At 40.6% G+C, this 18,346-nt stretch overlaps 1 protein-coding gene across 3 annotated transcripts in view; it reads left to right on the top strand.

The window, feature by feature from the left end:
* MYO1D (myosin ID) overlaps positions 1–18,346 on the top strand; it is a 372,921-nt gene that overhangs the window by 208,680 nt on the left and 145,895 nt on the right. For all 3 annotated transcript variants that reach the window (XM_066363819.1, XM_066363820.1, XM_066363821.1), the window contains 4 exons: positions 1,192–1,415; positions 5,420–5,564; positions 6,443–6,547; positions 15,435–15,548. In XM_066363819.1, the coding sequence (XP_066219916.1) occupies positions 1,192–1,415; positions 5,420–5,564; positions 6,443–6,547; positions 15,435–15,548 (588 nt within the window). The remainder of the gene's footprint in view (positions 1–1,191; positions 1,416–5,419; positions 5,565–6,442; positions 6,548–15,434; positions 15,549–18,346) is intronic.

Raw genomic sequence — 18,346 nt, 5'->3', positions numbered from 1 at the left:
TGGATGGGTGGAACAACAAATCAATGTTTCTCTCTCTCTCTGTCTCATAAATAAATAAATAAATAAATAAATAAATAAATAAATAAATGCAAATTAAAAAATTGTAAAGCAGAGTAGTTTGGGGTGTTGGTGACTGTAGTAGCAGAAAGGAGAAGAAAGGGGTTTCTGCTGGAAATGCTATGGAAAAGAGTCAGGTTGTGGTGGAGAGCATTAGAGGCAAAAACCAGTGATGAAGGTTACACGAGAGATTGAGAAATGCTGGAAACTGGACAGAGGATCCTGAAAAATATATACCGTATTTCCCCATGTATAAGATTCACCTTAATTTTGGGGCCCTAAATTTGAAAAAAAAAAGTATTACATAAAGTTATTGAACTCCAGTTTTATTCATCATAAAATTCATACAACTCCTCATCCACATGAAAAAGTGGGGAATGCAAGTAAAAAAAAAAAAGAACTACAGCCACTGTATAAGACACTCCTAGTTTTTAGACCTCAAATTTCTCAAAAAAGGGTGCATCTTATACATGGGGAAATGCGGTATCTCCAACTTCCCCATGCTTGGATGAAGCTGCCATTGAGACATTTATGTATTGTATGATTTCTGAGCACTGTAAAGATTTTAGCAAAGATTCATATGGTCTTTGTCTCCTGTTTTACCCTTTCCCCAAGAATACGTCTAAATCCTTGGGAGTTTACATAGCACCTGGGAGAGGGGCTGCCTGAGCGGTGTATAAATCAGTTTGGAAATTCAACATGACATTAATGCTAGTGGTCAGTGGATATAATCTATGTAAAGCTAGGTTTCATGAAAGAACTACAGGTGTTGATGGCTTTGGGTTCTGACTCCTCTTGTTTCCTTTCACCATTCTTAAAATATGTATTTATCCAGAGATATTTGCAGCTTGGCTTTCTTCTTTTCATGACCATCAAGTTAAAACAGGACTCTTGTTTCAAACTCAGCACACACTCCAGGGTAGAGACATGCACGGTGGAAACAAAGTGACGGCCGACTCCCACTGCCATCTGTTGGTGGCAGGTGGAACTGACGTGCTTTGCCTCTGGCTGATTTGGAGGGCCCGTGCAAGTTCCCCAGTGGAGTTGATAAGTAAAGGAGCCTCTAGGATGTCTATGTTTATCTACTACTCAGACAGCGGGCAACGTTTCTCCTTTCTTTCCTCTGTTGTGAAGGTGTGGCGGGGCACCCTGGCCCGCATGCGCTACAAGAGGACCAGGGCAGCTCTGACGATTATCAGGTATTACCGGCACTACAAAGTGAAGTCGTACATCCACGAGGTGGCCAGACGTTTCCACGGCGTCAAGACCATGAGAGACTACGGGAAGCACGTGAAGTGGCCAACCCCTCCTAAAGTTCTTCGCCGTTTCGAGGAGGCCCTGCAAGCCATCTTTAACAGGTAAGCACGCATCGGTGTGTGCTGCGTCCGTGTCGGGCGGCACCCTTTATAGGTAGTATAAAATCGCAATTCGTAGACCGTGATCCTGGCTCAGCTCTTTGCTGTGAGGACATTTTCTTTTACTTTCTGTCTCCAGTTTTGTGGGTTTTTCTCTCAAAGGGCATCATCTGTCTCCCTCTCAAAATGATGGAACTGCTGATGTATTTTCCCTGTGGCAATAGACAGGAGTGTGCCCCTACGCCTGGATCAAGCCATATTTAAGATACTATTGGCATGCAGACTCTACTCTCTTCTGGTTGCAAAACAGAACTGTTAAAATCACCGCATGTAATTCAAACTAGAATTTCTGTTACTTCTTTCAGAGCAGTGGTTGTCTGCCCTGCTGTGCCTTAAATTCACGGGGAATTTATAATCCATGCTGCTGCCCAAGTCCCACCTCCAGAAGGTTCTGTGTCATGGAGCTGAGGAGGAGGGCCCACGCAGAGATTCTTTTTAAAAGTTTCCCAGGTGATTTTAAAATGCAAGGAAGAAAACAGCTGCGTTGGAGCAGGCTGGTTTTAAAAATAAATAAGCACCCATGTCAAATGTGACACCTTCCCGTCTCTTCTTTGTTGTTTGTTTGTTTTTTATGCCCTGAATCTTAGTGTTTAGTTATTTATCGCTCCTTTTCCCTCTTTGAGCTTGTTTGTTGCCAGTGTGCACCCAGTATATTTAGCTGCGTCTTAAGAGTGGGTGTCGAATCACATCAGCTAAGCTAATGGTCCTCAGATGTGCTTGTTTGCTGTCAGGGTGTTCCACATAGAACACTGTGCAGTCATTAAGTAGTGAATGTAAATTGGTGGTGGATATCAGAGGACAAAGAAAAATGCATGGGAAGAAAAGTCTTGAATGCATATCTCATTTGCTTTTTCTTTGGAAAAAAAGAAAAGGTCGCTCATTTTAAAAAATAAGGTCAAACTGTACAGAATTATTGAAAGCAGAAGTACCTCAGGTCTCGGGTATAATATTATAAGTGTTAGTTACATTGGAAGCCTTTTTAACCCGCAGGTAAGTTTTTTTCATGAATTGTACTCTCTGCAGCCTACATTTTTTTCATAATCTAAAGAGTAATGAAATGATACATGAATACATGCTCATTTTTTAAAAAGTAGAATAATATAAAAGTAATATAGGCTAGAAATTTGAAATCCTCCACACCTCTTCTTCTCTCTCTCTATTTTATTTCCTTTCTCTGAAGTGACCACTCATTAACAGTTAGTTTTGTTCTTTTAAATCTCTGTCTTTGTATTTGTAGACAAACATAAGAGACAGCATGAGGCAGTGGTGGGATTCAAATAATTTAACAATCGGCTCTCTGCCCTAGTAACCATTTTAAGTATAAAAAGATGATATACTGAAAGGTAATTTATTATCTTATGAATTTCATACTTAGATAAGAACAGTAAAAGAGGTTCACAAAACTAGATTATGTTATAAAAGTTTTAAAATATTAACGAAAACAGCCTGACCAGGTGTGGTGGATAGAGTGTCAGACTGGGACGCAGAGGACCTGGGTTCGAAACCCTGAGGTTGCCGGCTTGAGCAAGGGGTCACTCACTCTGCTGTAGCCCCCTGGTTAATGTACATACGAGAAAGCAATCAATGAACAACTAAGGTGCCGAAGAATTTATGCTTCTCATCTCTCTCCCTTCCTATCTGTCTGTCCCTCTATCTCTCTCTCTGTCTTTGTCACACAGAAAAATAAATTAATGAAAACATATTAACTAATAGCTGACAAAAACTAATAAAGCTGTTATTTAAGATATTTCCATATTGCTTCTTTGTGTGTGTGTGCGTGCGTGTGCATGTGCATGTGTGACAGAGACTTGAGAGCCATTCTAGCACCTGAGGCAGAGGCCATGGAGCCATCCTCAGTGCCCAGGCCAACTTTGCTCCAATGGAGCCTACAGGAGGGGAAGAGAGAGATAGAGAGAAAGGAGAGGGGGAAGGGTGGAAAAGCAGGTGGGTACTTCTCCTGTGTACCCTGACCGAGAATCGAACCCAGGACTTCCATACACCCAGCCGATGCTCTACCACTGAGCCAACCGGCCAGGGCCAAAACCCGTTCATATTTTTAATGGATGCAAAGAATTTTTATTTTGATTATGTTGCACCAGAGCCTGTATAGTCTTCTTTACACTTGATCTTAGCCAAAAGGCCGAGAAGCAAGCAATATATATATAGTCTTCTTTAGATTTTAAGGTTTTACATATGGCCTAGAATTAGTTAAGTTTTGTAGAATTTAGTTTATTCATTCAGGAAATATATAACTCAAACCTGCTGTGCCACAGGCACTGACCTAGGTTCCAGGTATATGGTAACAAACAGCCAAATGCACATGACAGTCCCACCCATCTTAGGACTCATAGTCAATGTGCATTTTGAAAATAATATGTCTGTTCTGTTTGTTGACTGAATTCTCTCTCTCACGCTCTTGCTCTCAGTGAATCTTGGCAGTTGTGTTAATCTAGTGTGAAGGCAAACTTTTTCTGTAAAGAGCCAGATATTCAATATTCAATTTTTTAGGCTTTGTAAGCCACACATGGGCCTTTGCCACTTATTTACTTTGTCTTGGTTTGGCTTTGTTAAACGTGCAAAACTGTTCTTAACTTGAGAACGCAAAACCAGGCCACGGGTCACATTTGGTACAGGCTTTAGTTTATCAACCCCTGCTCTAGTCCCTGTATTCTACTCAATGTACTTTTTTAGTGTTTTGATCTGTAGAGTACAGAGAGATGTGTGTTAAAGGATTCCACTGTGATTGTGGGGTTTCTTTCCTAAGACCTCAGTGTGTGTCCGATCATGTTTAAGCTTGCTCCTGTGCCTCATAGTATTCTTCTTCATTCTGGGAAGACTGGGAGCCTTGTTCCTGCCCAGCCTTTCCCCCTTTCTCCTGTAGTCAAGGCTGGCCGTTTTCATGGCTGAGCTGTTGCTGTCAATTACATGTATCTATCGATGGCAGTTTGCTTGACAGGATCAGAAGCCTGTGTGGCTCTCTCCATGGCTGTGTAGGTCAGGTTCCGGAGTCTCCAGCATGCCTTTGGAGAGAGTTAGGTGTGGACCTTGTCTTGGGCCACTGTGGGCAGTGAAGGAGACTATTGCTCAAATAGCCATACAGCTGGCTCCTTCCCTTCCTGTAGGTCTCTGCCCATACCTCCTTAGCCGTGGTGCCTCCCAGACCACCCTTTATAAACAACCCCGCTCCCTGCTCCTGCCCTCTGCTGCGCTCCCGCCGTCCTGTCCTTGTTTTCTCCCATAGCACTGTGACATCATACATTCCGTGTACTTCCTCATTGCCTTCTTTATTGTGTGTGTCCACTCTCAAATATAAGCACCTAGCAGAGAGGACCTTCATCAGTGTGTTCACTGCTGTGCCTCCTTTGCTCAGAACAGCGTCTGAAGCTTAGCAGATGCCTAGAAAACATGTGCTGAATGAATGAAAGATGAACGCAAAGTAGCCGTGCCCTCTCTATGTGTGTGAGTGGAGTCCATGCTCGCTAAGTTCCACTCGTTTTCAAAACACACACAACAAAGCAAGTTTTACAAATATCTCTGTTCACATAAAAACTGTGTGTATTTTGCCTGACCTGTGGTGGCGCAGTGGATAAAGCGTCAACCTGGAAGCGCTGAAGTTGCCAGTTCAAAACCCTGGGCTTACCTGGTCAAGGCACATATGGGAGTTGATGCTTCCTGCTCCTCCCCCCTTCCCTCTCTCTCTTTCTTCACTCTCTCTCTCTCCCCTCTCTATAATGAATAAATAAAGTCTTAAAAATAAATTTAAAAAAAACAAAAAAAAAACTGTGTGTATTTTAACAAGTGCTGTGTATATTTTGGAGGCATTTTACTTTTTATAGGGTATCGTGCAAGTGGTTTGGTTGAAGTTTATTCAATGGCAGCTTCTTGTTTTTGAGAATGAATGGTATTGTGTTCCTGAAGTCTGATACATTTGGTTTATTTACTTAAAGATGGAGAGCATCTCAGCTCATCAAGAGCATACCTGCTTCAGACCTGCCCCAAGTCAGGGCGAAGGTTGCAGCCATGGAAATGTTGAAGGGTCAAAGGGCTGACCTTGGGCTCCAGAGGGCCTGGGAGGGCAACTATCTTGCTTCGGTAAGTCCAGGAGAACCAAGTGGAATCACGCCTACTCCCTTAACAAAAAAAAAAAGAGAGAGAGAGAGAGAAGAAATTTTCTCCAAGAATTTATAGACATACTGACACCTTCAAACACTAAATTTTTATGAGCAGTACTAAACTAAAAGATTTTTATTGCTTTTAAGTATACAATATTTGATATTTCCCCCAGTTTAAAAAGGATGTTCTGTCTCCTATCTGTATGTATTAGGTATATTCTCTAACCTGGCTTTGACCATTTAAACCTTCCCTTGAATAATTCAGCAACTATTTTTAACTACCAGCTTTATATCAGTTATTCCCAAAGCTATATTTCATCCTGTCTTCTACTCCTTAGTTTAAAAAAGTTTTAGGCCCTTTGGTGTTAAAACAACCCTTTAGTACAGGGGTCGGGAACCTATGGCTCACGAGCCAGATGTGGCTCTTTAGATGGCTGCATCTGGCTCACAGACAAATCTTTAATAAAAAAAACAATAACATTAAAAATATAAAACATTCTCATGTATTACAATCCATTCATTTCTTACTGCTCATGTTCATGGTTGCGGGTGGCTGGAGCCAATCACAGCTGTCCTCCGGGACAACACCAAATTTTTATTGGATAATGCATAATGTACACAGATCGTTGTATGGCTCTCACGGAATTACATTTTAAAATATGTGGCGTTCATGGCTCTCTCAGCCAAAAAGGTTCCCAACCCCTGCTTTAGTAGCTCCCCACCCGGTGTGGAGAGATGAAAAGCATGTGTGTGAAATGTCACGAGCATAGTAATAGTAATAAAGCAGTGTGCTGGAAGCTCGCCTTCTCATCTGAAATGTAAGCTGCGTCATTTTGTCATGTTTCCTTTTGCTCTCAGAAGCCCGATATGCCTCAGACCTCAGGCACTTTTGTCCCCGTGGCAAATGAACTGAAACGGAAGGATAAATACATGAACGTCCTCTTTTCCTGTCACGTCCGTAAGGTAAGGTGATTTTTGAAACAGACCTCCTGGGAAAGAAGAGACTGATTCAGATAAAACTTCCTTAGCTATGACTTCAAGAAAACCTAACAGTAGATACATAACTAGCTGTGTCATCAGTGAGCTCTTCCCGTCTGTGCTCAGGCACGGGTGGAGGACTGAGATGACAAGTTTAGTTAGGCTAGAGAGCCTTCTTAAGGGAAGTGGATATTTTTGGCAACCATTCCTGTTTAAAACAGGAAAGGGGGGACCTCCCTGAGAAAAAGGATTTGTATAAGGTCTACCGGAAAGTTCTGTCTGGTTTTGGAATAAAACAAAATACAAATTTTTCTTGCCATCAATAAACTTTATTAAATAATATAATTGCCATTATTATTAATGATTTCTTGCCAGCGTGAGGGCAATTTGTATATCCCATTTTTGAAAAATGTTTTATCTTTTGATGCGAAAAATTGAACCAGTGCTTGTTTGATATCTTCTTCATTTTTGAATTTTTTACCCTTCAAAAACTTTTGTAAGGACAAAAACAAGTGATAGTCGGAGGGTGCTAAGTCTGGGGAATATGGTGGATGCGACACACATGCTTCTGTAGCATTTCTTCCTTGTTGAAATTCGTAAAAATTACAGTGGCATAACTGAACTTTATCAGTAGCCATGGGTACACTATTGCTTCACACATAAGACTAACGTAAGTCAATTTTGTTTTAGTTAATTTGCTACGTCAGTATGTATACATTAAGTGATAAAAATAGAGAGGCACACATGCGCCAAATAAACATATGCTTACGTGTCGAAACTTGTTGTGATAGAAACGGACAAACTTTCCGGTAGACCTTATATTTTACTGCCTGTGTATATCTTTCATAGCACATACTGGTCTGCCTTGCATTTAATGGGCATTGAGGATTTTTTATACATGTTTTATTACTATTTTTAAATACAGGGAGAGGGAGAGAGAACATAGTTTGTAAAAGAGAGAAGGACACGGTGAGATTTAGAGGGGGGAGGTTCTGTGCTGTGAACATACTTGCTTATCTGAAGTAGGTGTCTGTGCCCCGTATCTTCCTGGGGAGGATAGCACCTGGCCGTGGGAACAGGTGAAAGTTGGGAAGTGGAAGGCAAGGAACATTGTTGGTTTTTAAAAACCTTCAGCTGTTTGTTTAGAAAAGTAGAGAGAGAGGAAACTGAAATAATTATAAAAACGCATTTTGTAAAATTATGCAAATAAATTTTAAAATGTTAATGAAATGGGTGATTTTAAGAAAAATATTACCTAGATTGACCCCAGAAGAGAGATTGATATAAAATACACCAAATCCAAAGGAAGAATTAAGAAAATATTAAAGAGTTACCTCATAGCAAAGGTCCAGGTTTAGGTGATTTTAGAGGTATTTCGTTTCAGATTTTCAAAAGTATGTGATTATAGTGTTATTTAGATAAAAATAACAAAATATTATTTTTCAACTATGAAGTTGGCAAACTTTAAAATGTTGATAACAACTAGTGTTTGCAAGAGTTTAGGGAAACACTGTTGGTAGCTTATAAAACAAGCCTCAATAAATTTTAAAAGGATTGAAATTATACAAGCTATGTTCTCTGACCATTATGGAGTGAATTAGGAACCAATAACAGAAAGCAATTTAGGGAATGCACAAATAGGTGGAAATTAAATGGCACAGTCCTGAGTAACCAGTACTCAAAAAAGAAGACACAATATACTAAAACTTACAGTATGCAGCTAAAGCCATCTTAGAGGGAAAGTAATGCCTACAGTAGACAAAGTGAAAGGTCTTGTATTAATAACCTAATCTTCTACCTTAAGACACTGGTAAAAAAGAGCAAATTAACCCAGAGCAAGAAGAAGAAGGAAATAATAAAGATTAGAGCAGAAATCAATAAAATATGAAAATAATAGAAAAAGAACCCCAACAAAGCCAAAAGTTGTTTTACAGATCAACAAAACTGATAAATCTTTAGTGGTACTGACCAAATAATATGACAAAAGAACAAGATTAAACTTTATTCGTGTAGTTCAAAAGAACCTATTAGTGTTCAGTCTAAGGAAGAAATCAATTCAATATAATATAAATTTTTTTACCAAAATACAAAGCAGTCAGTTTTAAACTTAGAATGAATTAAATGTCATCAAGAAAAGCTTGCTGGCAGTATCCGGGGTAGTTGTCAAAAGTCTTGAGTCTAATTCTGAACTCCTAAATTTAGAAACTCTAGTTTATGAGTATAGTGCAGTTGATCAGCCAATCAGGAAGTGACATTAGCTAGCCAAGTGTCCAGACCCACACAGAAAAGTATAAGCCCTAATGCCACTTTGTGAATTTAACAAAAGAATATGCCATTTCAGTGAGTCCTTTCCACTTAGAGCATACTTCTTTTCTAGAATCAAGTTATCTGGAAAGTCCAATTAGTAATCAGAACAATTGATCAAAGACAGTTGGATGGTTTTGACAATCATCTTCTACTATGGAAAAGCCTGGTGTCTCTGGTTCTGTCTTTCCAGTGATGACAGTTTGATGTCTAACAGTATGTCTCTCCCTGGGTCCTACTGGATAAAAACTGAAAAAATTTTAGTCTTGCCCCTGTATTTATAAATTCAATGCAAAATAACATTTCTTCACACTACAGATTAAATAATACCCTCTTTAGATTCTTTTTCATTTATTTATTTATTTATTTATTTTAAATATTTTCATTGATTTGAGAGAAAGGGAGAGATGGGGCAGAGCGAGAGAAGCATCAAATTGTTGTTCCATTTTAGTCATGTACTCATTGGTTGTTTCTCATATGTGCCCCGATCAAACCTGTGACCTCAGCATGCTGGGACAATGCTCTAATCCACTGAGCCATTTGATCAGAGCCTTTTAAATTCTTTTTAAATTAAATTTATTGGGGTGACATTGGTTAATAGGATTATATATGTTCCAAGTGTACATTTCTATGATATATGATCTCTGTATTGCATTGTGTGCGCACAATCTTTTTAATCCTATGAACATACCAAGATAAACGACACGATTTCAGTAAAACTCTCTTCTTTATGCTTGGATTCTTAGTGAAGCATCCACTTTCTATTAACTACAGTCATAAACTGTCCTTTAAGATGGGAGACTTCTGCAGATAACTGCTCTCATCCTATGTTTTTTTTCTAGTCTCACTCTCCAGGGAAACTTTATCCTTGACCCCCTGTGGTGCTGACTAAACCTATGAACGGATCATTAGAAGTGATTAGGCAATAGCCAACTGATAGGAATGTTTTTTCATTGAGGATTTTAGCTTGGGTAATAGAAGAAATAAAGTGAGATCTTATACTAAATCTGTAATCCCATTTTTCTATTATTCTATGAATTTAGTTTTTTCCTTTATTTTTTTTTAGATTAGAGGAGGAGAGATAGTGAGGCAGACTTCCACATGCACCCCGACCGGGATCCACCCAGCAACCCCGTCTTGGGCCAGTGCTCAAGTACCAAGCTATTTTTAGCACCTGAGGCTGACACACACTCGGACCAGCAGAGCTAATCCTCAGTGCCCAGGGCTGACACTCAAACCAATTGAGGCACCGGCTGCAAGAGGGGAAGAGGGAGAGGGTGGAGGGAAGAAGCAGATGGTCACTTCTCCTGTGTGCCCTGACCGAGAATAGACCCTGGGACATCCATACGCTGGGCCAATGCTCTATTCATTGAGCCACCGGCCAGGGCCAACTCTGTGAATTTAAGTGGAAGAAAATTAGTGTTTCTAAACCATAATTATTTTAATTTAGTTTGAATTTACAAATTTACATGGCCCTGGCCAGTTGGCTCAGTGGTAGAGTATTGCCCAGTGTGTGGATGTCCTGGGTTCAATTTCCAATCCATGCATACAGGAGAAGCACCCATCTGCTTCTCCACCCCTCCCCCTCTTGCTTCTCTCTTTCATTTTCTCTCTCTCTTGTTCCTTCTCTGTCTCTCTTCCCCTCCTGAGGCCATGGCTCAATTGGAGCAAGTTGACCCCAGATGCTGAGGATGGCTCCATGGCTTCCATCTTAGGGACTAAGAAGCTCAGTGACTGAGCAACAGAGCAACACTCCAAATGGACAGAACATCACCCCCTAGTGGGTTTACCAGATGAATCCTGGTCTAGTCAGGGTGCATGCAGAAGTCTGTCTCTCTGCCTCCCCTCTTCTCACTGAATTTAAAAAAAAAAAAAGGAATTTGCATGTGCATATAAAAAGTTTTTTTTTCTGTTTTAACTAAGTTATGCAGCTTAAAGCTTCCACCCTGTTACATGATGTCCTTCCCACTCGACCCACGTTTTAAGTATGATTTGAGTTGCTAAACCAGAAAGTAAAGATTTATGACTGGTTCTTTTTAGAAATTACATTTTTGCAATAAAAAGTATGTAATGTCTCTAAACAGTTTCAATAAAATTGCTGCTTTGAGGTTTTTACTTGTTGGTTTCCAGATTAAATCATGGACATATTATAGAAAGGACAATACTGTCCACTTTACCACTGTGACCTATTGTTTTTGACTCTTGCATGACCTTGTGAAATTATGCAAAAAAAAAAACAAAACAAAACTGGTTCTTTCATATTTTTTTTTGCAACACATTCATCTTTCTCAATTTGAATTCAGAAAAGATGGGGAACACTACTTTTGCTTGTTATTCAGATTTCATCTTAGATGCTCTCTATTCTCCATATTCTAAGATGATTTGTGTTCTCCAATGTGGGTTTCACACACCAGTGTTCTGTTAAATCTGAATGTGTTTTCAAAAAGGGGCCATCTTCAGTGTACTTAGGAAACTGGGCTAAACAGTTGAACATGCTCTTTAAGTGCAGCATTCAGAGCCTTTCATGCATTCGTGGATTATGAATATCCTGGGGAAGGCTGTGGCTTGCATTGTTCCTCAAACCAACGTGGAACTCTTGCCTTGCACAAAGCGTCAGGTAAGGTGAGCGTTGTGCAAAACAACTCAGAAAATGCTGATGTGGAAGCCCTGCAGTCGTTTGTTTCAAGTCTTCTGACAAGCGCCGACTCCCTTTTATGGGGAAAGCCACTGCCATGGGAGGTGAATAATTACTGCCAAGAGTAGTTATTATCTCACCGCATAAGCTCTGTTTTACTCTTAATTACATATACCGGTTTTGTCAAGGCTAAAAAATATACTTTGGTTATACGGAAATGTTTAGAGACTTGACTGGTTTCTAAAAGTATGAGGCAAAAGGGAGAAGACTGAATAAAATTCAAACTAAAGATTGAATTTTAGTTTGCTCTATCTGTAGCAATATATAGAGATATCTTCCTATGTCCCATCCTCTCTACCCTAATTTACTTAGGTGTGCGTCCTACCAGTGCTCACGACACTTTCAGATTCATCTCTAACTTCTGTTTTTGTTTTTTTTAATATTGTATTTTGCTGATATTTTTAGAGAGAGCAAGGGAGAGAGCAGGAGAGAGAGACAGGAACATGTGTTCCTGTGTATGCCTTGACCGGATCGAACCGGCAACCTCTGCGGGCCAGGTCAACACTCTAGCCAACTGAGCTTTCGGCCAGGGCATCTAACTTATTTGTTTGCATCTTGAAAATAAGATCTTGGAAGCAGGGATGGGAGATTTATAGATCACAACTGTGCCTTCTATTTTATTTAGTAGAAGGTTTTTAGTGTTTTTTTGTGATGTTTTATTTTGCTTTTCTTTCCTTTCCCTTCTAGTCACTGAGGAACATGACCTTGTAGTTCCTCAGAAATTTGTTACCTCTCAGTTCCTTGCTTTAAGTATTACCCAAATCTAAAATTGAAACATGCTAATCAGCAAATAGTTAACTACGTATTTATAAAATGTCCCTTCATTAATTCTCTGGTAGAAAAAAGGATTTAGTCTGACCAGGTGGTGGCACAGTGGATAGAGCATCAGCCTGGGACGTGGAGGACCCAGGTTCGAAACCCCAAGGTTGGCAGCTTGAGTGCAGGCTCATCCGGCTTTAGTGCAGGCTCACCGGCTTGAGCATGGGATCATAGACTACTCTGATGTAGTCCCCCGGTCAAGGCACTTATGAGAAAGCAATCAATGAACAACTAAGGTGCTGCAATGAAGACTTGATGCTTCTCATCTCTCTCCCCTCCCTTCCTGTCTGTCCCTATCTGTCCCTCTCCCTGTCTCTCTCGCAAAAAGAAAAAGATTTACCTGCAAATGTGAGCATTTGCCGACTCAAATCACTCTACAGACTCACATTTTCTCCCCATCCCATTGTCTAGTTTTATTTTCTTTATACATTGTATGAAATTATTTTCACTTGCAAGTTTCTTATCTGTCTCAACTCCATCTACCAATCTCAGATTCTTATTATAATCAAGAGCTTTCTGCCCTGACCGGTTGGCTCAGTGGTAGAGCGTTGGCCTGGCGTGCAGAAGTCCCGGGTTCGATTCCCGGCCAGGGCACACAGGAGAAGCGCCCATCTGCTTCTCCACCCCTCCCCCTCTCCTTCCTCTCTGTCTCTCTCTTCCCCTCCCACATCCGAGGCTCCTTTGGAGCAAAGATGGCGGGGCACTGGGGATGGCTCCTCGGCCTCTGCCCCAGGCGCTAGAGTGGCTCTGGTTGCAACAGAGCGACCCCCCGGAGGGGCAGAGCATCGCCCCCTGGTGGGCGTGCCAGGTGGATCCCAGTCGGGCACATGCGGGAGTCTGTCTGACTGTCTCTCCCCGTTTCCAGCTTCAGAAAAATACAAAAAAAAATTTAAAAAAAGAGCTTTCTGTCATTCTTTTGTATATTGTCAACAACTGACAAAGTGAAAATGCATATTGTAAAATTGGGGGGGGGGCATTTTTATCAAATTAGTCAATTCGAGTAAATGTTTACCAGTATAATTTTTTTTAATTAATAGGAATCATGTACTGGCTTAACAAATGTAGAAAAAATTAATTCAATCCCACTTATGGATTTCTGATGATAGAAAAACACTTTTCTCAACAACATGATGAGTCTAAAGATTTTATAAGGGTAGCTTTCACCAGGTCATACAGAATTGCATACACAGGCACAGGTACGTGTCACTGGACACATGTCACTCAAGACCATTCTTCTGGCCTGTCACTCTATGTGTAGAGGCTTGTGATAACTACTCAGGACACTTAGACTCTAAAGGGGAAAATTATCTCATGTAAAAGACACTTTATGAAAAAAGACAACATACAAATAAATCTCCACAATTCCAACCAGGAAAATAAACAATTTCAAATCAGTCTGTCTGCTTATATAGTGCATGTTATGTCAGAGAGCTTTTTATTAAAGAGGTAGCTTATTCATATAGGGACTTGCAGCCTCAGATAGAAAAAAGCAAGAAGCCCACAGTTCCTTTTTCTTCAGTGCGGAAATCAAGTTTTTCCAGGACTGCACTGGGCAATGGGGACTTAAGCTACTGAGCAACTGTTCTTTTGTTTGCCACTTGGGGTTTGGTGTGGGGTTTTTTTTTCTGTTTCTATAGATTTGCTTATTCTGGACATTTTCTCTAAATGGAATCATACAGTATGTGGTTCTTTGAGACTGACTTGTTTTATTTAACATGCTTTCAAGTTCATCCATGTTGTAGCATGTATCAATCCTTAATTGTATTGATACAATATATTCCATCGTATGGATAGATCATATTTTACTTATCCATTCACCAGTTGGCTGACATTTGGGTTGTTTCTACTTTTTTAGCTATTGTGTTTAAATCTGCTGTGAACATTCAGGCACACATTTTTGTGTGACTGTGTTTTCAATTCCCCTGGGTCTATATACCTAGGAGTGTAATTTTCAGGTCATGCGGTAATTCTGTTTATCGGGTTGAGAACTGCAAGACTGTTTTCCAAAGTGATGGCATCACTTTATAATCCCAGCAGTAGTGATAAGGGCTCCAATTTCTCCACATCCTGGCCAGCATTTATTATTATCTGTCTTTTTTATTATTATCATCCTAATGGAATTGACACATTATCTCCTTGTGGTTCCAGTTTACATCTCCTGAGAAAGCAAGCATGTTTTCTTATGCTTAATGGCTCTTTGCATATCTTCTCTGGAGAAATGTTTATTCAGATTTTTAACCCATTCTTAATTGGGTTTTTGTCCTTTTTTTTATTGAGTTACATATTCCAGATACCATATATAATCTATTCTTTATATGTTCTAAATATAAGTCCCTTATCAGATACATGATTTGTAAAAATTTTTCTCCTGTTCTTTGGCTTCTCTTTTCATTTTATTTACAGTGTCTGGATTACATGTTTTCAACCTCTTAATTATTTTGTGTTTTTCTTGTTTCCCCTATTAAATTGTGAAATTTAAATTGTAAAATTCCACAAATCTGGAAACTGCTACTCCTTTTCGATCTCTGTTGCCTCCAGGACAGCTGCCATTTGTGGTACATCCGTTAAAGAATGCATCTCCACCACCGCCACCTCTTCCCCAAGAGGTTTTCCTGGCAAAATATATATATATATATATATTTTTGTATTTTTCCGAAGCTGGAAATGGGGAGAGACAGCCAGACAGACTCCCGCATGCGCCCGACTGGGATCCACCCGGCACGCCCACCAGGGGCGACGCTCCGCCCCTCCAGGGCATCGCGACCAGAGCCACTCCAGCGCCCGGGGCAGAGGCCAAGGAGCCATCCCCAGCGCCCAGGCCATCCCTGCCCCAATGGAGCCCCCGCTGCGGGAGGGGAAGAGAGAGACAGAGAGGAAGGGGGAGGTGGAGAAACAAATGGGCGCCTCTCCCATGCGCCCTGGCCGGGAATCGAACCCGGGTCCCCCGCACGCCAGGCTGACGCTCCACCGCTGAGCCAAACGGCCAGGGCCCTGGCAAAATATTTGACTTCATTCTTCATGAGATGATACAGTTATTGGTTGGTTTTCTTGCAGGTCAATCGATTTAGTAAAGTGGAAGACCGAGCGATTTTTGTCACTGATCGTCACCTGTATAAAATGGATCCCACGAAGCAGTACAAGGTGATGAAGACTATCCCTCTGTACAATGTAAGTATCCCCTGCTTCTCTCTGAGTATATTGTTAACCTGGTGTTTGTAAACTACTTGGGGGCCAACAGTCTGATCAATAAAACCTTTGGGGCTTTAAGAAGCCCACAAACTCTTGAAATTTTACACCAATCTTATGTTGTGTACAAATGTACAATTTTCTGTAAGGAGGATCCAAAGCTCCCAGTAGAGTAACAAAGACATTTTTTTAAAAGGTAAAGACTGCACTCTATGTGGTCTTTCTCTATTTCTCATTCTACTCACTGCCGCAGTGTTGTGATATGTAGTATAGTTTCTTGTTTATTTTCATAAGGCTTGTTCTTTCTGTTCCTAATCCTATTCATTGTTTCCGTGTTGTGATACATATATTTGCTTACTTATTTTCATAAGGCTTTTTTTTTTATGGAAATAGAATCAGAGAAATGATAGAGAATTATTTTATGAAAGCATTATTTGTCTTTTAAGTGTAAAATTTACGCTGTTTCTAGAAGTTCTTTTCACCTATATATTTTACCTCTGATCTGAACCCTCTCCACTGTTCAGCGTCTCCATGGGGTTTTCAGATTCTGGAATCAATTCCTTATTTTGAATGGGAAATTTGGTAGGTGTCTCTTTGAATTTCAGTATGAGATTTAAAAAAAAATTTTTTTTTTTCCTGCTTTACAAGTGACTCCTTGTTCTGATTCTCCAGAAAGATCCTGCTGCACTGCTGGTTCTTCTCATGAGTGAGGGGGTTTCCCCCTGTGTGCTGGTTCTTAAAGAGGGGGCTCTGTTTGTCCAGTAACAGGATATAGGAGAAATATTATTATAGATTATTTTAAATCCTTTTAGTCTCTGCAGAAGGGTATAGGAAACATTGTTTCGGTCGTTTTCTCCTGTTGAATCAGAAGCTCTGTTGGTTGTGAGGTGCAAGGAAGGCATATTGTCCCTGGCTTTGCTACACGGTAGGGAGCATCCCTGCAGGCGTAGTGCCCAGGCTGAGGTTTGTCTTCATTATGCATCCCCTTCCCTCCCCACACACACCTTGCTCCCTTTCAGAAGGCTGATGGATCGCAGCTAATAAAGAAAAGCTAATCTAAGATGGTCTTCCTTGTATGTAGCTTTAATGAGGATTTCCTGGTTCATCTATCAATCACAGATTAAGCCTAATAACCCTGCAGTCTTCAAGTAGGAGGTGAAGGAAGATAAGGGGGAAAAATTCAAATCTTGTCAAAGTCTAATAAGTATGTATAGAACCAAACAAACATGAATTGTGGATTATATTTCTTTTCCTTATTTTCTGTTAAGTGGAGACCAGTCAGGCACAGGATATAAAGTCAATAAATAGTGCAACACTTCTTTGAACTGAAGGTATTTTTTCAAACTACCTTCCTTTTTTATGTTGACTTGTGTGTATTTATACCCACTGTTCCCCTTCACCACATTGTCATTATTGTTCATAGTACCAGTAATGTTATATAATGTCATAAATATTTACGATGTTTGACAATTGTAGAGGTAAAACAATGTCAGTAGGATGGGTACACATGGTCGCAAATGCTGTCAGTGCTCTGCCCACATGCCATGTATTCCCTTATTTTTGTACAGCAGCCTAACTTCCAACAGCCAACATCTTTGTCAAATGGCTATGCTGGCCTGACCAGATGGTGGTCCAGTGGATAGAGCATTAAAGGACCCAGGTTCAAAACCCCAAGGTTGCCAGCTTGAGCACGGGCTCATCCGGCTTGAGCGCAGGTTCACCAGCTTGAGTGCAGGGTTGCTGGCTTGAGCGTGAGATCATAGACATGAACCCATGGTTTCTGGCTTGAGTCCAAAGGTTGCTGGCTTGAAGCCCAAGGTCACTGGCTTAAGCCCAAGGTTGCCAGCTTGAGCAAGGGGTCACTTGCTCTGCTGTATCCCCCCCAGTCAAGGCACATATGAAAAAGCAATCAATGAACAACTAAGGAGCTGAAATGAAGAATTGATGCTTCTCATCTCTCTCCCTTCCTGCTTATCTGTCCCTATCTGTCCCTCTCTCTGTCCCCCCAAAAAAGAGGGGGCTATGCTGGCCCTGGCTGGGTGGCTCTGAATAGTGTCATCCCACCACAACTGAGGTCACACGTTCAATCCCCTGGTCAGAGCACATACGAGAAGCAACCAATGAGTGCACAACTAAATGAAACAACTAAGTGGAACGAGTCGATGCTTTTCTCCCTCTCCCTTTCTCCCTCCCTCCTTCCCTTCTTCTCTCTTTCTCATCAATGGAAAAAAATTTTTTAAAGACCATACTGCTAGAACCCACTTTGGCCCCACGCAGAGAGGACTGGAAATGCTTACCAACCCAAGGGTGTGAGGAGATACACTGCTCACAAAAATTAGGGGATCAGGGAACATTCAGATACTCCAGTACTTTCAGTGCTTTGCAGAGTGCATTTTCACCAATGAAATAAAAGTTGGTTTTGCATCTCATTTGCATAATCAAACAACTTTCTTTGACTTGTCATTTGTTTTTCTGATGTTCTTATTTAAGTAAAAAAATCAAATGCTTCTTTTTTTTATAACTTCGTATTCATTTTGAAATATCCCCTAATTTTTGTGAGCAGTATAAATAGTTCAACACTGTCACCACTGACCAACCTAATTCAGCAGTGTGTTTTATACCATTTCTTAGAGCAGGGGTCCCCAAACTTTTTACACAGGGGGCCAGTTCACTGTCCCTCAGACCGTTGGAGGGCCGGACTATAAAAAAAAAACTATGAACAAATCCCTATGCACATTGCACATATCTTATTTTAAAGTAAAAAACAAAACGGGAACAAA

This window comes from Saccopteryx leptura, chromosome 2 (assembly GCF_036850995.1).
Source record: "Saccopteryx leptura isolate mSacLep1 chromosome 2, mSacLep1_pri_phased_curated, whole genome shotgun sequence".
Taxonomy (NCBI): Eukaryota; Metazoa; Chordata; class Mammalia; order Chiroptera; family Emballonuridae; genus Saccopteryx; species Saccopteryx leptura.
Note: the sequence above shows the minus strand (reverse complement) of the source record. Positions and strands in the feature narration are given on the sequence as shown.